General features: G+C 43.7%; 2 protein-coding genes across 9 annotated transcripts in view; one reads left to right on the plus strand and one right to left on the minus strand.

Annotated features, from left to right (window-relative positions):
- LOC137516318 (prostaglandin reductase 1-like) overlaps window positions 1–19,098 on the minus strand; it is a 496,699-nt gene that overhangs the window by 308,606 nt on the left and 168,995 nt on the right. The gene's annotated exons all lie outside the window — the stretch shown is intronic.
- Window positions 1–19,098, plus strand: part of LOC137516302 (atrial natriuretic peptide receptor 1-like) — a 101,382-nt gene that overhangs the window by 77,547 nt on the left and 4,737 nt on the right. Inside the window, exons 9-12 of the mRNA XM_068234350.1 lie at window positions 5,476–5,615; window positions 7,384–7,536; window positions 11,244–11,342; window positions 18,498–18,589. Coding sequence (XP_068090451.1) covers window positions 5,476–5,615; window positions 7,384–7,536; window positions 11,244–11,342; window positions 18,498–18,589 — 484 coding nt within the window. The remainder of the gene's footprint in view (window positions 1–5,475; window positions 5,616–7,383; window positions 7,537–11,243; window positions 11,343–18,497; window positions 18,590–19,098) is intronic.

A 19,098-nucleotide genomic window follows, 5' to 3' on the forward strand; every position in this document is an offset into this window, starting at 1 on the left:
CAACTGAGGTAAGCAGTGCTTCAGCCTCCTCTGCTAGAGGGTTTAAAGTATCCAAAGTACTGGGTGAAGCATAAGACTCTGCGACCACAGCTTCACTGGACAGGATCACTGAACAGTCCATATTGCAGGGCAAAACCATGGAAGCACCTGCTGGACAGCATAATGATTCTGTGACCTGAGTTTCATTGGAGAGATCTACTGCACAATTCATGGTACAGGGCAAATTTATTGGAACATTTTCTGAACAAGGTAATAATTCTGCGATTTCAGGTTCACAGAGCAGATGCTCTGAGCTATTCACGAAACTAGAGCGAGGTGTAGAAACAGGAAGATCAAGACACAATGTTTGCGCATCTGAATCACCATTCATTTGTAAAATTGGAAAATTCAGATGCTGGGGTTCTGAGGATTCTAGACAGGATTGCTGGGACTCGGAAACTGATGTAGTGCATCTATTGGCATCTGCTGGATCAGACAGGAGTTGAACTTTATTAACACAGGTAATTTCTGCAGAAGTGTTTGCAGAGACAGGCAAGATTTTTCTGGTGTCTGTTTCACTGAACAAAGAGTCATGAGTACTGGCTAGGCTGGACTCGGAAGTCAGCAGGACCTCTGGATTCTCTGCTGAGAAATTTGTGCAGGGCAAAGTTAAGAAAGTATCAGTGGCTTCTGTTTTACTGGGAAGTAACACTGAGTTATCCATGGTACAGGGTGGAATTGCAGGAACTTCAATTTCACACAAAAAGAGCTCCGAATCACCTGCTGAATCAGCCAAAGGTGCTGAAGCAGGCGGGTCAGAACGCCAAATTTGCGAATTCGGAGTCACAAAAAAATCATCCAAAATCAGTTCCCACACATCAATCAATGGAGCCACAAAGTCATACTCACACACACCAGTTTTTATTAGGTTATAGGCAGACTTAATGCATGCATTCAATACCAATTCACTTTTTACACTGTAAAATTGACAAAATGAACTTGAATCATTCTTCCATTCATTGACCAGAGCTTCCATCTCTCCTTTCTCAAATGGAGGATTCCAAGCATACTTAACAGGCAGATCATGGTTTGCAGATATGATTGTAGCAGGGACATATATTGAGTTAATTAGCAGGTGATTGGCAGATTCCTTATTCCTAAGAATCTCCAATACCTGTAGCAAGTGCTGAACTGTAGTGTATGCAAACTTTCCTTGCTTTACAAATAAGTTGATTTGTTCAATACTCTGTAATATCTCCTCATAATCATACTCAGATAATTCTTTTAAACAAAAATCTTTATTTTCCCTAGCCAGGGAGGAAAGTTCATTAGTAGTTTCATAAGTCCATTTAACTCCCCTGAAAGACAATTGCATTTCATTATCTGTTAATGGCAGAATCTCATTATAGGTCTCAGTCGCTAAGGATAACGATTCTGCAGATTGGACACGTTTCTTAGAACGTTTGCGTTTTGCCTTTGACCTTGCGGTTTTTGGTGATTTATTCAAAGCTGCAGGAAAATTATCAGTAACACTTTCTGCTTGCTGCTCATTCTTGCAAGCAATTGACGGAGCAGCTGATTGGCCTGCTGCCAGGAGTTCATTAACCAGTTCGCATTCAGTCGTTTTTCGCTTCATGCATCCGAACAATGTTCACCTCCCATTCATTAGCCTATAACTTTATTACTACTTATCACAATGAACTGATCTATATCTTGTTTTTTCCGCCACCAATTAGGCTTTCTTTGGGGGGTACATTTTACTAAGAGCCACTTTACTGTAAATGCATTTTAAAAGGAAGAATAAGAAGAAAACGGAAACAAATCATTATTTCTCACTTTTCGGCAATTATAGTTTTAAAATAATACATGCCTCCATAATTAAAACCCACGTATTGTATATGCCCATTTGTCCCGTTTATTACACCATTTAAATTATGTCCCTATCACAATGTATGGCGACAATATTTTATTTGGAAATAAAAGTGCATTTTTTCCGTTTTGCATTCATCACTATTTACAAGCTTATAATAAAAAAAAAAAAGAAATATTTCAATCTGACATAGATATTTAAAAAGTTTAGACCCTTAGGTAAATATTTGTGTTTTTTTTTTTTTTTTAATTGTAATGTTTTTTTTTTTTTTTAATTAAACATTTTATGTGGGTATTTTTGGGAGGGTGGGATTGAAATTGTATTTTTTTTGTAAATATATGTGTATTTTTATTTTTATTTAACCTTAAGATGTAGTTTACTTTTTGGCCACAAGATGGCAGCCATGAGTTGTTTACAGTGACGTCACTCTAAGCGTACCACGTACGCTTAGAGCGACATAGGAAGCAGAAAAAGCGTAGCTTCCGAGAGAAGCTGTCGCTTTTTCTGCGGGGGAGAGGAATCAGTGATCGGGCACCGTTGCCCGATTCACTGATTCACTGGCTAGCAAACCGCCGGCCGGGAGCGCGCGTGCACGCGCGCGATCGGCCGCGTGGACGCGCAGGAGCGCACATGGCTTCCTGGACGTGAGTTTCACGTCCAGGAATGTCAAATAGTTAAGAGGAAAAGGCAATGGATCTATGCGCAACCAGTTATGGATCACAAACGCTAGAAATTCCAGCGGTCTATCTTTCAAATCGGAATGATTGAGAACATCAAATGCCCACTGGAATAGATCCCCTTTAAACAAAATATAACTTAGTTGGAGTGCCCAGGTTGAAACAGGAGTCGCTTGGAGATCAGGATTGGCCAGGAACCTGGCACATTCAGAGAAAAACTCATTTTCTGTTTCAGAGCTAAGTTCTTCAAATTTCTTAAAGGAACAGGAACCATAATTAACAGTGTCATACTTTCTGGGAATCCCCCCCACAATGGGGATTGGTAATGGGGTTTTCATAATGTAAGGCTTGGTGGTGTATTCTCCACAGTCAGCATGCAACGCATGAGCTGGCGTGGAGGAGGTACACACACTAGCACCAGGAAACAGGCTATCCCTAGTATAGTGGAGGGGAGGACTGACTCCAATAGGAGATTGTGGCGCACAGAGCTGGTGCAGATCTGACAGCCACAAACAATGCTTTCGATATAACGTCTCAGCGCAAAGTAGCGCTGAGCGCACAAATCAGAACCGAGGAGATCAGGACAGGTAGACAGAATGAACGCTTGCTAGCTAGCGGCTACTTAGCGACAGCAAGCGTCCAAAACCAGACAGACTGGAATGAGGCAGCCAATGCGATGCGGCGATGGCGTGCCTCACAAAGACAGGACAGGATAGTCAGAAAATAGCAGGATTAAGATAGATGAACGTAACACAGATAAATATACAATAAGTATGATTTCCTAGCGTATTACAATTACAGCTATCAATGAAACTATTTGTAACGTCTGACTAACATATGTATATATCGGCAATGAACCGATATATGACATAAGCAGGAACGCTGACTAGGAATGGAGTAACACAGGGAACAGGACTCAGAAGGATTCGCTATCTCTTCGCAGAGATGAACGCAATCCACAAACGGTAACAGAACAGGATTCAGAAGGATTCGTTATCTCTTCGCAGAGATGAACACAATCCACAAACAGTAACAGAACAGGATTCAGAAGGATTCGTTATCTCTTCGCAGAGATGAACGCAATCCACAAACGGTAACAGGACAGGATTCAGAAGGATTTGTTATCTCTTCGCAGAGATGAACGCAATCCACAAACAGAACCAGAAGCAGGGTGACTACCTCAGCACGGGTGGTCACGGTACGCGCAACCTACCAAAACGTGCTGGAAAGCTGACTAACTGCACACAGGATATAAACAGTTCGTGTACGTATACATCAGCGACACTGATGTATTAACGTAACACAAATACAAGGAAAATAATAAACGTGCTGGTATGCATATATATTGGCAATGAACCAATATATGATGCAAAGACCAGCAAAGTATCTTTATAACAAGAAACACGATCGGGGGCTAAAGCGACAGCAAGACTGGCTTACACTGAAGCTATGAAAACCCAAGGAAACCCTGCAGGAAGCAGATCTTTATACTGAGGTCATCCAATGGGAGCAGACATGCAGATTCCCACACAGGTGAATGATAATCAGTCACAAGCTGACAGCAGGGAAAAACAGACAAAGCTATACAGCTTGCATGGAAATAGATCAGAACTGCCTGAGCTGCAGCACTACTTCCAGCAATAGCTGCTGCAGCAGCGATCATTACAATAAATAGCAGCCTTTTTTCAGTTGCATGATGACAAATATAAAATATTTTACATTTATTGGAGAAACTCCTCCCTTCCTTTCATTTTGCTCGGAAATAATCCGGCAAACTGGTGGAGTAGATGGTGTCCAGCAAAGGAGGAATTGCTAATGGCTGCCACCTGTATAACCCTCGTTATGCAAAGAGGAGAGTGAAAAGCATGCACTGAAATGCTCATAGGCTTGAAGGAGTGTTTATTTATGTTTGTATGTGTCAGAGTGGTGCAACAAAATATTTTGAATTAAAAAAATGGTTGGTTAGGGTCCACTTTAACAATACCAGTTACCTGGCAGTCCTGTTGATCTTCTGACTTCATTAGTGTCTGAATCACAACCCTGAAACAAGCATGCAGCAAATCCAGACAGACTTGAGTCAGTGCACCTCATCTGCAAGTATTAGGCAGAGGATCAGGACCACAGCATCGGTGCTACCCGCCCGTGTCCCTTCCTTCCCGCTGATAGGAGGGAAGTGACGCGGGCGGGTAGCGCCGATACGGAGGAGGCGGGGGAGCGGCGCTGACAGACAGCGCTTAGGTAAACATTGTGCTGGCGACGCGCTGCGTGTCGCCAGCACTGCGGGGGCTATAGCGGCGCGCAGGGGGGACATGGAGGCACACCATGGGGCAACGTAGGCTGGTCTTAGTGTGCACAACCAGCCTCTGTGCCCCAGTAACATAATTAAATACCACCTCGGGTTCTCTTTAAAAAGAAACAAGAAGGAAATAAATATGGCAGCTCCCATATCACTTTCACCTCAGGTTTCCTTTAAGTGTATTGGTAGCTGATTTCTATGCTATACACAACACATGGTTATTTTGGTTCTTTACAAAATCAAGTACAATGCAAGCGTGAGGTGTACATTTCCAATAATTTCATACAAAAAAATTGATTTTCTAAAAGTAATATTTAAAAAAAATCAGGAATATATATAATCTTTGCATGAGATGCTGGTGGTTAAAGTGGCAAGTTTTTTTTTTCATTTTTTTTAAATACAAGATGATTTTGTTTTGATGCTTTGTAATAATAATTAAATTCATAATACACATTAGGACTTGCCAATTTGCTACTAGATCTGGAAACTTGGTTCATGTTACAAATATACAACTTTAATATCGTACTTTACAACCACTGTAATCGAATTACTATGCAATATTTCATTTCACTTGAACATTTCTAACATTCCCTTTATTATGGCTTCCAGACCATCTTTTCTTAAAATAAAATGAATTTGTTGTACCTCTTCAGTGACATTGTAGGGTTCACTCATTTGTCCAGCACCAGCACACCTTACCAGGTGGTAGACTTCCTCAACAAACTCTACACGACTTTTGATGACATCATCGACAACTATGATGTTTATAAAGTAGAGACAATCGGTGATGCCTGTAAGTATTGGTTCAGTCATTACTTAAGTCTAAGATGTTAAATTATTTTACTATTTTTTGGTGATCACTGTAATTTACACTTATGTGTTCATGGGTTAATGTGAATAAGCTGGAAGGTGTTTGTGATATCAAGACCACTAAGTGGGGTCAATTTATTAAGGTTGGAGAAGAAAGGTGGACACAAGTGGTCAAGCAAATTTGGACTGGAGTTTTTAAAACTGTCTGCTGTTAGGTATGGGTTTTGAATTAAAGCAGATCTTCAGAGTAAAGAGGAAAATCCTGCAGCCTGCAAGTAAAAGAAAGTTATATTTACTTGAGAAGCCTTGTCCCGCAAAGCCAACCACGCATCACCCCCAACTTCTGGCGCCCTACCCCACTTCCAGGGCTGGATTTTTACCGCCCAACGCCACTATCACCAGCCGCCCCCTGACGAACAGCTAGCGTGCTACCACATGCACACACGTTTATTGATCCCAGTAATCAATGTATTTAAAAATGCTTATTAACAATGCAATTTTACTGATTGATCGACCTTCTGATTGATTGGATTGAACGGTGTTGATGGTGCAAATCGACTACAAACTACCAACTGTCAGTTGTTTTATCGGTCCATTTTGTGGATCGATTGTATCTGAAATTATCAAAATGGTTATAATTTTTATTCCATTTATGGACCTAATCGATACTTTCTGCTCTGATAGGTTGGAGCTGGTGGTTGGACTCAAAAAGCGATGAGTGACAGCTCAGGTCACAGACAATAAGCTGCCCATGTTTGCTGCCCCTTCAGTCCCTGAGTTCCAGACACTTGCCCAAGTGCTGTAGTTCACATGTTGGCAGGTTGACTGCATGAGTGTGCCAGCCTGCAGCCTGCCCCTTGGTTCCTGGGGCCCTAGGCCATGGCCTATGCGGCCTTGCTTGAAATCCGTCCATGCCGACCTCCCCTCTCTCCCTGGCGAAAAACGCCAAGACATTTACTGCAGTAAATGTTTTGACCACATCCCTAATCATCACAGGTGCATTTGACGTGTACGCCAAAAAAGGGCATCTGGAAATTTGGACCTCCAGAAAAGCAGATATTATATTGGTAAAATTACTGATATTAAAGTAGAAAAAATGAGAGCAAAATGTCGGTATGAAATACCGATATTTTACTACAGCTAAACCTAAGCCTATTCTCACACTAAACCCTCCCACTACCAATGCCTAACCTTAACCACCCCTTCCCATGACTAACCTTAACCACTCACCCTCCACGGCTAACCTTAACCCTCTCCCCACATGGCTAACCTTAACCACCCACCCTCCACTACTAACCTTAACCCTCTCCCCACATGGCTAACCTTAACCACCCACCCCCCACTACTAACCTTAACCCTCTCCCCACATGGCTAACCTTAACCACCCACCGCCCACGACTAACTTTAACCCTTCACCTTCCACTAATTTTTTTTTATTTTTTGGGAGCTGCTATAGGGACTCACTAAATTGTTATCAAGAAGGGGACATTTTGCCATCCTGTGGCCCCAACTCCCAATATTTATTAGGTGCGACAGGTAGCAAATTTTCCCATCCTTGCTGATAATTCAGTGGGCTCCTGTGGCGGCACCCAAATGCCGCTAGCATGCGCCCAAATATCCTGATTCTGTATTTATCTGTGCCATAACATATACTTATACGTGCATGTTTCATTTAGGGTTACTACGGAAAACTAGCATTTAGTAGAATGTAATATTTATAATTTTTTGGATATAAATTATTTTCTTTTAAGATATGGTTGTTTCTGGAGTACCTAAAGAGAATGGTGTTTACCACGCCAGTGAGATTGCAAGCATGGCTTTAGATCTAGTTGCTGTGTGCAAGACATTTGAAATTCCTCATAAGCCAAATACTCAGCTCCGGATCCGAGCTGGAATTCATTCAGGTACGTTGGGCTTGCTGACCAAATTTACTGAATTCAGTTACATGAAAGTTTTATTTATAAGCAAGCAGACATACAGATTATGCAATTCCAACATATAACAACCAGTAAAAACATTCCATCACGCAGGATTAAAGTCCGCCAAAGTCCGCCAATGTTTAACTCTAAACATCTATACCATAGTATCCATATGCATTTATTAACAAACACATACGTATTGAGTGACATATACTAGTAGGATAGGGTCTATACTTTCTTAAAGCAAACCTGAAGTGAAAAAAAAATGATATAATTAATTGAATGTGTAGTATGGACCATGAATAGAACATTAGTAGCAAAGAAAATAGTCTCATATTTTGATTTTCAGTTATATAGCTTTTATAACATTGCATCATACTGTCGCAGTTGCAGTTTTCATTTCACACTCTGTAGGCTCTGAAACAAAGCAGAAATAATAAAGCTTTAAAATTTCCTGCAGTAAAACCTGACCTTAAGCTGTCTCTCACTGTTTGTTGGCTGTTTAAGTGCTTCAGAAAACAGGACTGGATTCATCATAGTGGGTCGAAAAGCTAAGAGAAGCTCTTTTGCTTAGATAACAACTGACATTTTTTTAACTCTATTGGAAAACTGTACTGGAAAACAATATGAGACTTTTTTCTTTGTTACTAATGTTCTATTTCTTAGCTGTACTACACATACAATTCATTATCTCAGAAGTTTATTTTCGCTTCAGGCGTGCTTTAAAGGGATACTGTAGGGGGGTCAAGGGAAAATGAGTTGAACTTACCCAGGGCTTCTAACGGTCCCCCGCAGACATCCTGTGTTGGCGCCGCCACTCACCGATGCTCCGGCCCCGCCTCCGGTTCACTTCTGGAATTTCTGACTTTAAAGTCTGAAAACCACTGCGCCTGCGTTGCCGTGTCCTCGATCCCGCTGATGTCATCAAGATCGCACAGCGCAGGCCCAGTATGGTCTGTGTCTGCACAGTATGCTCCTGGTGACATCAGCGGGAGCGACGACACGGGCGTGCAGGCGCAGTGGTTTTCTGACTTGAAAGTCAGAAATTTGAGAAGTGAACTGGAGGCGGGGCCGGAGCATCAGTGAGTGGCTGCGCCAACACAGGATGTCTGCGGGGGACCATTAGAAGCCCTGGGTAAGTTCAGCTCATTTTCCCCCGACCCCCCTACAGTATCCCTTTAAGAACTACAGAACACCCAATTGTGTAGGTACACCAAAAATCAAACAAAGACCCTATAACGCCCAATATACCATTTCAGTAAAAAGAAGAGAGTACGGAATAAAGATCCGAAACAAATTGCGGCGACAGGTCCCCCGTGTGTATGAGGCGCGCGCCATGAACCATCGCCAGTCAGAGCTGTCGCCAGGTGATTGACGTGGCCAATCGCCGGCAACAGCTGTCGCCGCAACTGTCGCTAGTCCGCCACACGTACTGCGTGTGTATGCGGACTAGCGACAGGAGACAAAGGTGAGTGAATGGAGCATCCGGCTGGGGGATGCTCCCTTCACAGACAGCTTCCGCTGTGTCTCTGCGATTCTGGAGAGACCAGAGCCGGGACAAGGTCCTCCAGCACCCAAGGCCGGGACACCGAAGTGCGCCCCTCCATCCCTCCCACCCCAGCCGTCACACACTGATTGCTATTAGACTAAGAAGAGCCACAGGGTCCACAACCTCCCCAACACCTAAATATCTAGTTATCTGGCTTGCAGTCACTGTCATGTATCCCCTTTTCTTATTTATTTCTGCTTCAAACACAATTAGGAATGACAGCTGAATGAATTCTGCGTCCCCCCCTACACTGTGCCCTGAGGCTGGAGCCTCTCCAGCCTATGCCTCGGCCCGGCCCTGGGAGAGACGTGTGGACAGCTGTCGCTGCCAGGGAGCTGTCGCTCCCTGGTCTCTTGTCTCCATGCAACGGGGGACAGTTGTCCCCCGTGTGTATGTAGCTTTACTCTCTACTCTAGCTGTCGGGTAGCCCTTCACATAGGGACACAAACAGAGCATTGCAATGCATCAGTAAATTAATGTTCTCACAGCAAGGGTAGCATGTGCTCTGAGAACATTAATTTATTGCAGAGCAGCAGGAATGGGTTCCCTGCAACTCCCTGGTACCTGCGGTGCTGAGAACTCTTTTGTAGCTGTCAGAATTCTGCAAACTGAAGTCAGTTCATACCAACCAAAATATATTTGAAAACATTCCAGATCACAAAGGACAAAAGTGGGGGCAGGTTTATTTTTTACCACTTTTAAAAAGGGAACCGTAGTGACATAAAGTCGAATGTTGTAAATTAATTAGGATACCCACTTTAATGTTAATTGTCCTGGTTTCAGCATCAGAAACACTTCCTATATTTATATATTGCTGTAAATTTGTATGCAGCCCTGTCTTCCCAGTGATTCTTAGCCTAGGCTGTTTAGCTATACAGAATTCTCCTTCCAGAGCATTCTGGTAGACCAGGTATTATTTGTACTGACTTTGGAACTTTTCGAAACAAACATTCCGCAAAACTGCACCTGACAGCATTATCGATGTCGCCACCTGTGGCAAATTTTAGAATGTAAATTGGGAGAGGCAAATGGTGACTAAATAATTTATAAAAGAATTTTGTAAAAAAAATAAGCAATTTTATTCATTTGTTATTTTCACTACATGTCCTCTTTAAATTAAACAATAATGTTATGTCTGTATAACAATTTTAAATTAGCAAAGATAACTTATAACCTACATTATACTTACTGTAGAAGCTGCCCATAGTTCCTTTATCAGTGTGCAGACACTAACATCTGTCTAATTAATCCTCTGGTATTTTATAACTGTATACCAGTTGCTACCAGTGCATCTCAACATAGGGAAATGTGAGCGCTGACAACATTTGAGCAAAGACAAAATCGTAAAACCGGTCTAAATCAGTTGGTTCTGCCTTTTATTGTGGTCAGCTTAAATGTACTGGTGATTTTTCTATCATGATTGCACATATGTAATGGTGCCCATACATGGTACAATTTTTTGTCATCCAATCTTACCATTTCTATGTAGTATAGGGTAAATTAAAGGGAACCAGAGAGGAACGAGGGATGAAAAAAGGCAAAGATTTTATACATACCTGGGGCTTCTTCCAGCCCCATAAGCCTGACTTGCTCCCACGCCGCCGTCCTCAGCTTCCTGGATCCGCCGGTACCGGGCCCGTCACTTCCGGTGGACGCGGCCAATTGTCCGCATCACAGGGGCTCCCTCCATACATGTACGCATGTGGCTGCGCAGTAAGCAGCCACATGCGTATCTGTATGGGGAGAGCACCCTGTGATGCGGAGAATTGGCCGCGTCCGCCGGCCGACTTGCCGACTCGCGGCAATGACGGGACCCGGTGGCGGCGGAACCAGGCAGCGGAGGACGGCGGCGTGGGAGCGATCCGTGCGTATGGGGCTGGAGGAAGCCCCAGGTATGTATAGTTCATCCTCTCTGGTTCCCTTTAAGTGAATATACTCAAATGATAATTTAGGCAGTTCCCTTATATTACATAGAAATGGTAAGATTGGATGAAAAAATTGTACCATGTATGGGCACCATAAGAAGTGAGGTTTTATGGACATAAGGAAGAAAGCCAAAGCTAACTGTTCACCTGTATTCCTTTTATTTTTTTTATCCTTAGAGAAAAGATCACTTGTGGCATAACACAATTTTACATTTCAGGGCCTGTAGTAGCTGGAGTTGTTGGGACAAAAATGCCACGATACTGTTTATTTGGAGACACCGTAAACACAGCTTCAAGAATGGAATCCACAAGTGAAGGTAAATTTATTTGCCTGTTTTTGTGGTGGCATTGTTTGCCAAATGATCATAAAGAAAGCTGATCAATGAGTTGGAAATAATCCCGGCTGGCATGCAAATTTCATGCAAAATGTGTACAACTTGGAAATGGACCAATTAAATCAACTTCCTGTGGATTCTGATTGGCCTTATTTCAAACTTCACAAAATTTGATTCCAGATGGACTGACTTGCATCTCACAGACCTGTTAGGGCTCTTCCACATAAATGGCTAATCCATTCAGTTCAGCCACAAGTATTCCTGGGAATAAACATCATCTGGTTAATGTGTAATGCAACCTGATTGCAGCATTTGTAACAACACCACTGTGTAAGTGGTTGTTACAAGGTGCAATTATTCCACAGCAGGAAACTGCTGCATTTTATGTCTAGCAGGAAGCAACTACCTGCTCTTATGTACATGCTGTGGACAGGGACCTCCTGGCTAGAGATGGCCCGAACGGTTCGCATGCGAACTTATTTGCACAAACTTCGGTGGTTCGCAATTGAACGCAAACTTTATGGCGGTTCGACCCGCCCTTATACTACATCATTAGGGTCAACTTTACATCACAGTCAGCAGGCACAGGGTAGCCAATCAAGCTACACTCCCTCCTGGAGCCCCCCTCCCTTATAAAACACAGGCAGCGTCAGCCATTTCACTTACTCGTGGGGCTGCAGTAATTAGAGAAGGTAGAGAACCTTGCTGCTGACAGGGAAAGCTTAGTTAGGCTCTTGTGTTAGGCTTGTTAGGTTGCTCCTTCTTGCTGATCTTATTGCTAAAAAGCACTCCTCATCCTCAACAGCTCTTTAGAGAGCTAATGTTGTTCTTGTGATCTATTTTACATTTTGTGTGTGTGTGTGTGTGTCCCACAGACACTTGTGTTGCATATACAGCCTTGGTAATTCCTACTGTGCCACTGCCAAACCCAGCACATTCAGTGACTACCTGTGTGTGTGACAGGCAGCTGCACATTTGTAATACCAATCACTGCAAAATGAATGAGGCATTGATCCCGGAGGGCTACTGCCCACCCGAAGACTAAGTCAGTCCACACACACAGCATCTCTGCCTGCACGCCATGTGACTGACTGCCTGCCCCAAGACTAAGTCGCTCCCCACACAGCATCTCTGCCTGCAGGCCGCTTGACTGCCTTCTTCGCCACCACCAACAGGGTCCAGGACTCCAGGCGGATTCCTGAATTTTTAAGGCCGCTGCTGGCAGCGGCCGCTATAATAATTTTTCTTGTGCGTGTACATGCCTGCCTAATTTTTCTGGCTGCACTGCAGCTGCAACAACAAAACAAAAGACATTTACATGTGTCAATTCCCCTTCGTGATTGTTACCTTGCCACGGTGAAGGGGCTTGCTGTAACGATTGTGGGATAATTTTGTCGGTCAGCGCGCAAGGTGCACGCTGACACGATGGAAATATCCCACAAGCGCTCAGACAGATGGCCCCAGTGCGATGAAAATGCATCTGTGGAGGGAAATACCAGACAGCAGGAGGAGCTGTGGAGCACAGAGGACAAAAGCTCTGAGTGCTCCACAGATGACAGACAAATATTGCTCAGTGCAATCAGCAATGAGCAATACCGAAACAGCACAGAAATAATAAGAGTCCGAATGTGCGTATATCAACGTATTGACATATCTCCACGATTCGAATACAAGAAAATAATAAAGACAGCATGCGCATATATCGGCGTAAGCGATATATGGCGCAAGTACTGACAAAATAACAAATGTGTACTGTACGTCCTAACTAGTGTGTATGAGTCCCTGGTTTCCTCCCAGTTCGAGTGTACAAGGAAAGCTAACTAGGAACACAAACAAACAGATAGCAAACACACTTACCAATTGGTAGCCTTACAGCAGGCAACGGCAAGGGTTGCTCAGACAGACAGACAAACATGTAACAAGGACAGGTCAGGTGGCTAGCTTCGCAAACAGAATCAGAAGGATCCACTACCCTTACCGCCAGAGTAATGTGATCCACAGACAGACAGACAGACAGACAGACAGAATGAACGCTTGTACAACAAGTGTGGCCAAACGCAACTGCAGCAGAGGCTCCCTTCGCAAACAGGATTAGAAGGATCCATTACCCTTACCGCCAGAGTAATGTGATCCACAGACAGACAGACAGACAGACAGACAGAATGAACGCTTGTACAACAAGCATTCAAGACAGGACAGAACGAAGTGGCCAAACGCAACCGCAGCAGAGGCTCCCTTCGCAAACAGGATCAGAAGGATCCACTACCCTTACCGCCAGAGTAGTGCGATCCATAGACAGAACAAAGCAAGAAAACAGAGGCAAGTCATAAACGCTAACAAAACGCTAATTAAACGCTACCTAAATGCGGTCACCACACGAGAAGCGCAACAGTGACTAAAACACGTTGGGCGTACGGTCACCGCACGCAAAGCGCAACAGCGACAAAGCGTACTATCTAACTATCCAAGAACAGAGGTCCTAAGCTACTGCTAGTCAGGCTAACATGGAACTATGTCGGACAATGACCACAGCAGGAAGTGAGACTTTATGCTGAGGTCATTCAGAGGGAGTGGACATGCAAATCTCCAAACAGCTGCAAGGTAATCAACACTCAATGAGAGTGCAAGCAAAGCCATGCCAGCAAATGTATAGAAAGAAATCAGAAACTGCCTGGCTGCAGAACCACTGCAGCCAGCAGTACAGGCTGCAGAAGCAATCATTACACTTGCGTATCACAATGAAGCTATGACCGCCGGCTATATGAGTATCTTGGGGGGAGGGCACACCCAAGATAATAAGGTCATTGCTTAATTGTGGACAGCCCAAATTCAGTCAGCTGGACAGTCACTGTTGTTCTGTCATTGAGCTACCTCAGCCCGACCATATGGGCTGAAAAGCCGCCATCACCTGCACTCTCGCATGGTGCGCACCAGTCCAGCACAGCCATCACTACACAAACAGCTGTTTGCAGTCACCGCATACCTTTCGCTGCATCTGTGACTGCACATTGTATTATACCTGGCAGTCAGTGCATACTTTTCACTTGAATGGATGGCAGACTTGCCCTCCATAAGAGATTGTCGTTAAAGGATTTAAAGTTGATTCGTCTCATATATAGCAGGACCTCGAAAGAGTCCTCCTGTATTGTTATTTCTCATTTGGGTCGATTGGGTTTTGTGATTCTCATTTCAATGAATGAGAATTGCGACGGATTTGCTGCATGCATCGTGTTTGCAATTGGCGACAATTGCGAACGCGACGCAATCGCAGCAGTGTGAGCAGTCTCATAGGATTACTTGTGCAGCAGTGCTTTGCTGATTGCCGGCGAACAGCAAAGCGCAAATCGTGTGAAAACAGCTTCCGAGTGTGTAACGATTGGTGTCTACAACCAGAGAGAGAATCTGATTCTTGGCGATCTGCAGTATCCCCAAGAATACAGATATACCTGAATATTGAGGATCTGCAGAATCGCCAATAATCAGATATGTCTAACCTCTAGACACCTGAGTGTGTAAATGTTTTGGTGCAACAGTATCTTTGGACCACCGGGGTAGCAGGTGCTCCAATAAGTAGAGAAGACTCCACTGCAGTCAAGGACACCCGGAGAGATAGTCCTTAACTGCTAAGGAGCAGTGTCCCCTCTGGGGAGGAGGGGAACCCTGCAGGAAGGCTGGAACCCCTATGGAGGGTGACAGCAAGGAGGTCGGACAGGCCGGGTCGGCAACTGAGTATCAGATATCCAACGTACCAAATCAGAGATCAGAAGAGTAGTCAGGAAGGCATTAGGTCATAACAGATATCAGAATAAGGTCTAGTCTGAGGTGTGAGGGCCGTGATCTCAACACCCTGGAACTATGCTAGAGAATAACACAGATGATATACAGCAGTGTTCCCCAACCCTGTCCTCAAGGCCCACCAACAGTGCATGTTTTGTATAAATCCACCGAGGTAGTTAATCAGGTCTACTGATACTAATTACCTCACCTGTGCATGTTTGTGGTTTTCTACAAAACATGTACTGTTGGTGGGCCTTGAGGACAGAGTTGGGGAGCTCTGATATACAGTATTCCTAGTCTGGGGTGTGAGGGCTGTGATCTCAACACCCAGGAACTATGCTAGAGAATAACACAGATGATATACAGTATTCCTAGTCTGGGGAGTGAGGGCCGTGATCTCAACACCCAGGAACTATGCTAGAGAATAACACAGATGATATACAGTCACTGGCTAAGTGTGGATTCCCAGGTCCACCTGGTTCCACCACACTGAAGGATCTGACTAAGGTCTGAGTGCTAACACATTAGCATTCGCAACGCCAGACAACCAGCAACTGAACAGCAAGAGATATATATAGTAAAGCACCCTACAGCGCCGCCCAGCTCCCATCAACCAATCAATAGACGAGCAGGAATCAGCTGACCGTCCTGATCAGCTGATCTTCCTCCTATTGGTATAAAGAGCCTGTCTAGCGGCGCGCGCGCGTAGCTCTCCATCTGCGTGCACTACTAGGTCCAGCTAACCCAGGCGCATGTTGTTGCGGGAAAACCACTGCACTGGACGCGGAATCCGCCGCTTTGCTGTCAGATCATGCGGCGGCCCCCACGCCACTCTGCCCATGGGCACCACCAGCTCCAGACAAACCAGACGCATGCTGACGCGGACAAACCGCCGCATCAGACACGGAATCAGCCGCCTTGCTGCCAGAACATGCGGCGGCTTTTCTGCTGTTTATCACAGAGTGTAAATAAGCCGTTATACCTAGAGCTGCAAGGCAAGACTGCTAATCAAGAAAATACTGTACCATAGTATTAAATATGAGCCAAACTGAATAATTGCATTATGTGTTAAAAAATGAATAAAAATGTTTTATGTTCTCTGGATTGTATTCATTATATGTAATCAGTTCATCATTAAAACATAATACTTTTTTAATGGCTAGTTAGAAACTGTTTACTTAAATGCTTTAAAATGAATATAAACTTAGGCAGTTATGTATTTAATGAGCTTACAAGATAAAATACACTTACTCTTCCCTGACAATGTTTCCTTACACCATCTGCCCAGACATAACTTCAAAGCTATCGCTGGTGCAGGAAGAAGTGACAAGTGTCTGATGACAGGTTTGTGGAAGCTCTGCCTAACTGTTTACATTCACCTGCAATATATATGGAAACACCAGTCACAGCTCCTACTCAAAACTACTGCAAGAGGCCACTAAATTGTGTAAAAGAAATGAACACCTACTATAAGGGTCAGTGCATCTCAAAAACCGCTAGCGTATCCGCAAATGCTAGCGGTTTTTGAAGCTGTTTTTCAGAGCGATTCTAGGCATGTTTGGAGCAATTTTCTAAATATGCCTAGCTTTTTTGGAGCATTTTGGTGTAGCATTTTTACAGCACATTTTTTACAGTAAAGCTGCAACTTGAACAGCTTCTGTAACAAAAACGCTTGGAAAATCGCTCTGATCTAGCGCTTTTCAGAGCGATTTTCCACTTTCCTACACGTTACATTGAGGCAGAAACGCATCAGAATTCGGCAAAAATGCTGCAGGACCCGAGTTTGCGTTTGGGGAAAAAACGAACCGCTCTGGTGTGCACCAGCCCATTGCAATACATTAGCCAAGCGGTTTTCAACCCGCAAGCGTTTTTAAAAACAATCAGAACCGCTCTTTGTGTGCACCTTTATTAAACTGCCTGAGCCACTTTAACCACTTTACCACTGAGGGGTTTTACCCCCTGAGCACCAGAGCAATTTTCACCTTTCAGCGCTCCTTCCATTCATTCGTCTATAACTTTATTATTACTTATAGCAATGAAATGAACTATATCTTGTTTTTTTCGCGACCAATTAGGCTTTCTTTAGGTGGGACATTATGCCAAGAATTATTTTTTTCTAAATGTGTTTTAATGGGAAAATAGGAAAAATGTGGGGAAAAAAATAATTATTTTTCAGTTTTCGGCCATTATAGTTTTTAAATAATGCATGCTACTGTAATTAAAACCCATGAAACGTATTTGCCCTTTTGTCCCGGTTATAAAACCATTTAAATTATGTCCCTATCACAATGTTTGGCGCCAATATTTTATTTGGAAATAAAGGTGCATTTTTTTCAGTTTTGCGTCCATCCCTAATTACAAGCCCATAGTTTATAAAGTAACAGTGTTATACCCTCTTGACATAAATATTTAAAAAGTTCAGTCCCTAAGGTAACTATTTATGTATTTTTTTTAATTGTAAATTTTTTATTTTATTTTTAATTACAAAAAAAAAAAAAAATGGGGAGTGTGGGAGGTAATGAGTTAATTTTATGTGTAAAAGTCATTTATTTGTATGTGAAAAATGTGTAGGGTGTAGTTTACTATTTGGCCACAAGATGGCCACAGTAACTTTTTGTTTTAATGCGACCTCCAAGCTTCCTTCCGGAAGCTTGGAGGAAGTATAATGAGCATGGACACGTGAGTTTTTTCTCACAATGATCGCGCTGCCCATAGGAGAGCAGCTGATCATTGCGGGGCTTAGATCAACGAACGGGAATGGATTTTCCCGTTCATTGATCTCTGGGCGAGCGGGCGGCGGCGGTTTTACTAGCGGTGGGCGGCGTGTTTACGAGCGGGAGCGCGGGCAGCGTCGGGAACGCGGAAAGTACGTGTTTCTCCGTCCCTGGTTTTTAAAGGATGGAAAAAGGGGCGGAGAAATACGTACGCGCGGGGGTAAAGTGGTTAAAGCCTTCAGATTGTCCTAATGCAGTATAAATAGCCCAGTTATTTGTCCAGCTGTAAGACCATGGTACAGTGTAGAGGGGAAGACACATTATAGCTATCACTAGCATTAACAGATGTTGTTTTACATCAAAGTAAGTTTAACTTTTATTTTTAACTATTTCCCATTATTATTTTTTCCAATAGTAAAAAAACGTGTTCACCCCAAAGCCATTTTTTAACCCCTTGTCTCCCATGCAGTATGGTATTGTCAGCATGGCTGGGCCCACCAGTGTGGGACTACCCCACCTGAAAAACACCATCCCACATGCCTGTGTGTGTGTGTGTAGAAAAGAGGAATTGAGACTCCAGATTTTTAGAGCCTCCCACTTCATAAGTATCAATGGATTTTGTTTTATTCTTCTTTCTTTTTCCCAGCGCTTAAAATCCAGTGCACCTGCAGTACCTATGAACTACTGAAACAAATTGGAGGTTATATACTGGTGTGCCGTGGGACATTATCAATCAAGGTATTAATATAAAACTTCTCTCAGCTCATTTACATCAATGTTGCTCATTTAGGTTTTTTTTAATACATGCAGTGCAAACAGCAGTATAATACAGGAAGCCACTGCAGCCATTCAGATCTTAAAGGAATACTGTAGGGGGGTTGGGGGAAAATGAGTTGAAGTTACCCGGGGCTTCTAATGGTCCCCCGCAGACATCCTGTGCCCATGCAGCCACTCACCGATGCTCCCGCCTCCTGTTCACTTCTGGAATTTCAGACTTTAAAGTCTGAAAACCACTGCGCCTGCGTTGCCGTGTCCGCGCTTCCCCTGATGTCAACAGGAGCGCAGGCACAGACCATACTGGGCCTGCGCAGTACACTCCTGGTGCCATCAGCGGGAGCGAGGACACGGCAATGCAGGCGCAGTGGTTTTCAGACTGTAAAGTCTGAAATTCCAGAAGTGAACCGGAGGCGGGGCCGGAGCATTGGTGAGTGGCTGCGTGGGCACAGGATGTCTGTGGGGGACCATTA

Source organism: Hyperolius riggenbachi, chromosome 1 (assembly GCF_040937935.1).
Source record: "Hyperolius riggenbachi isolate aHypRig1 chromosome 1, aHypRig1.pri, whole genome shotgun sequence".
Lineage (NCBI taxonomy): Eukaryota > Metazoa > Chordata > Amphibia > Anura > Hyperoliidae > Hyperolius > Hyperolius riggenbachi.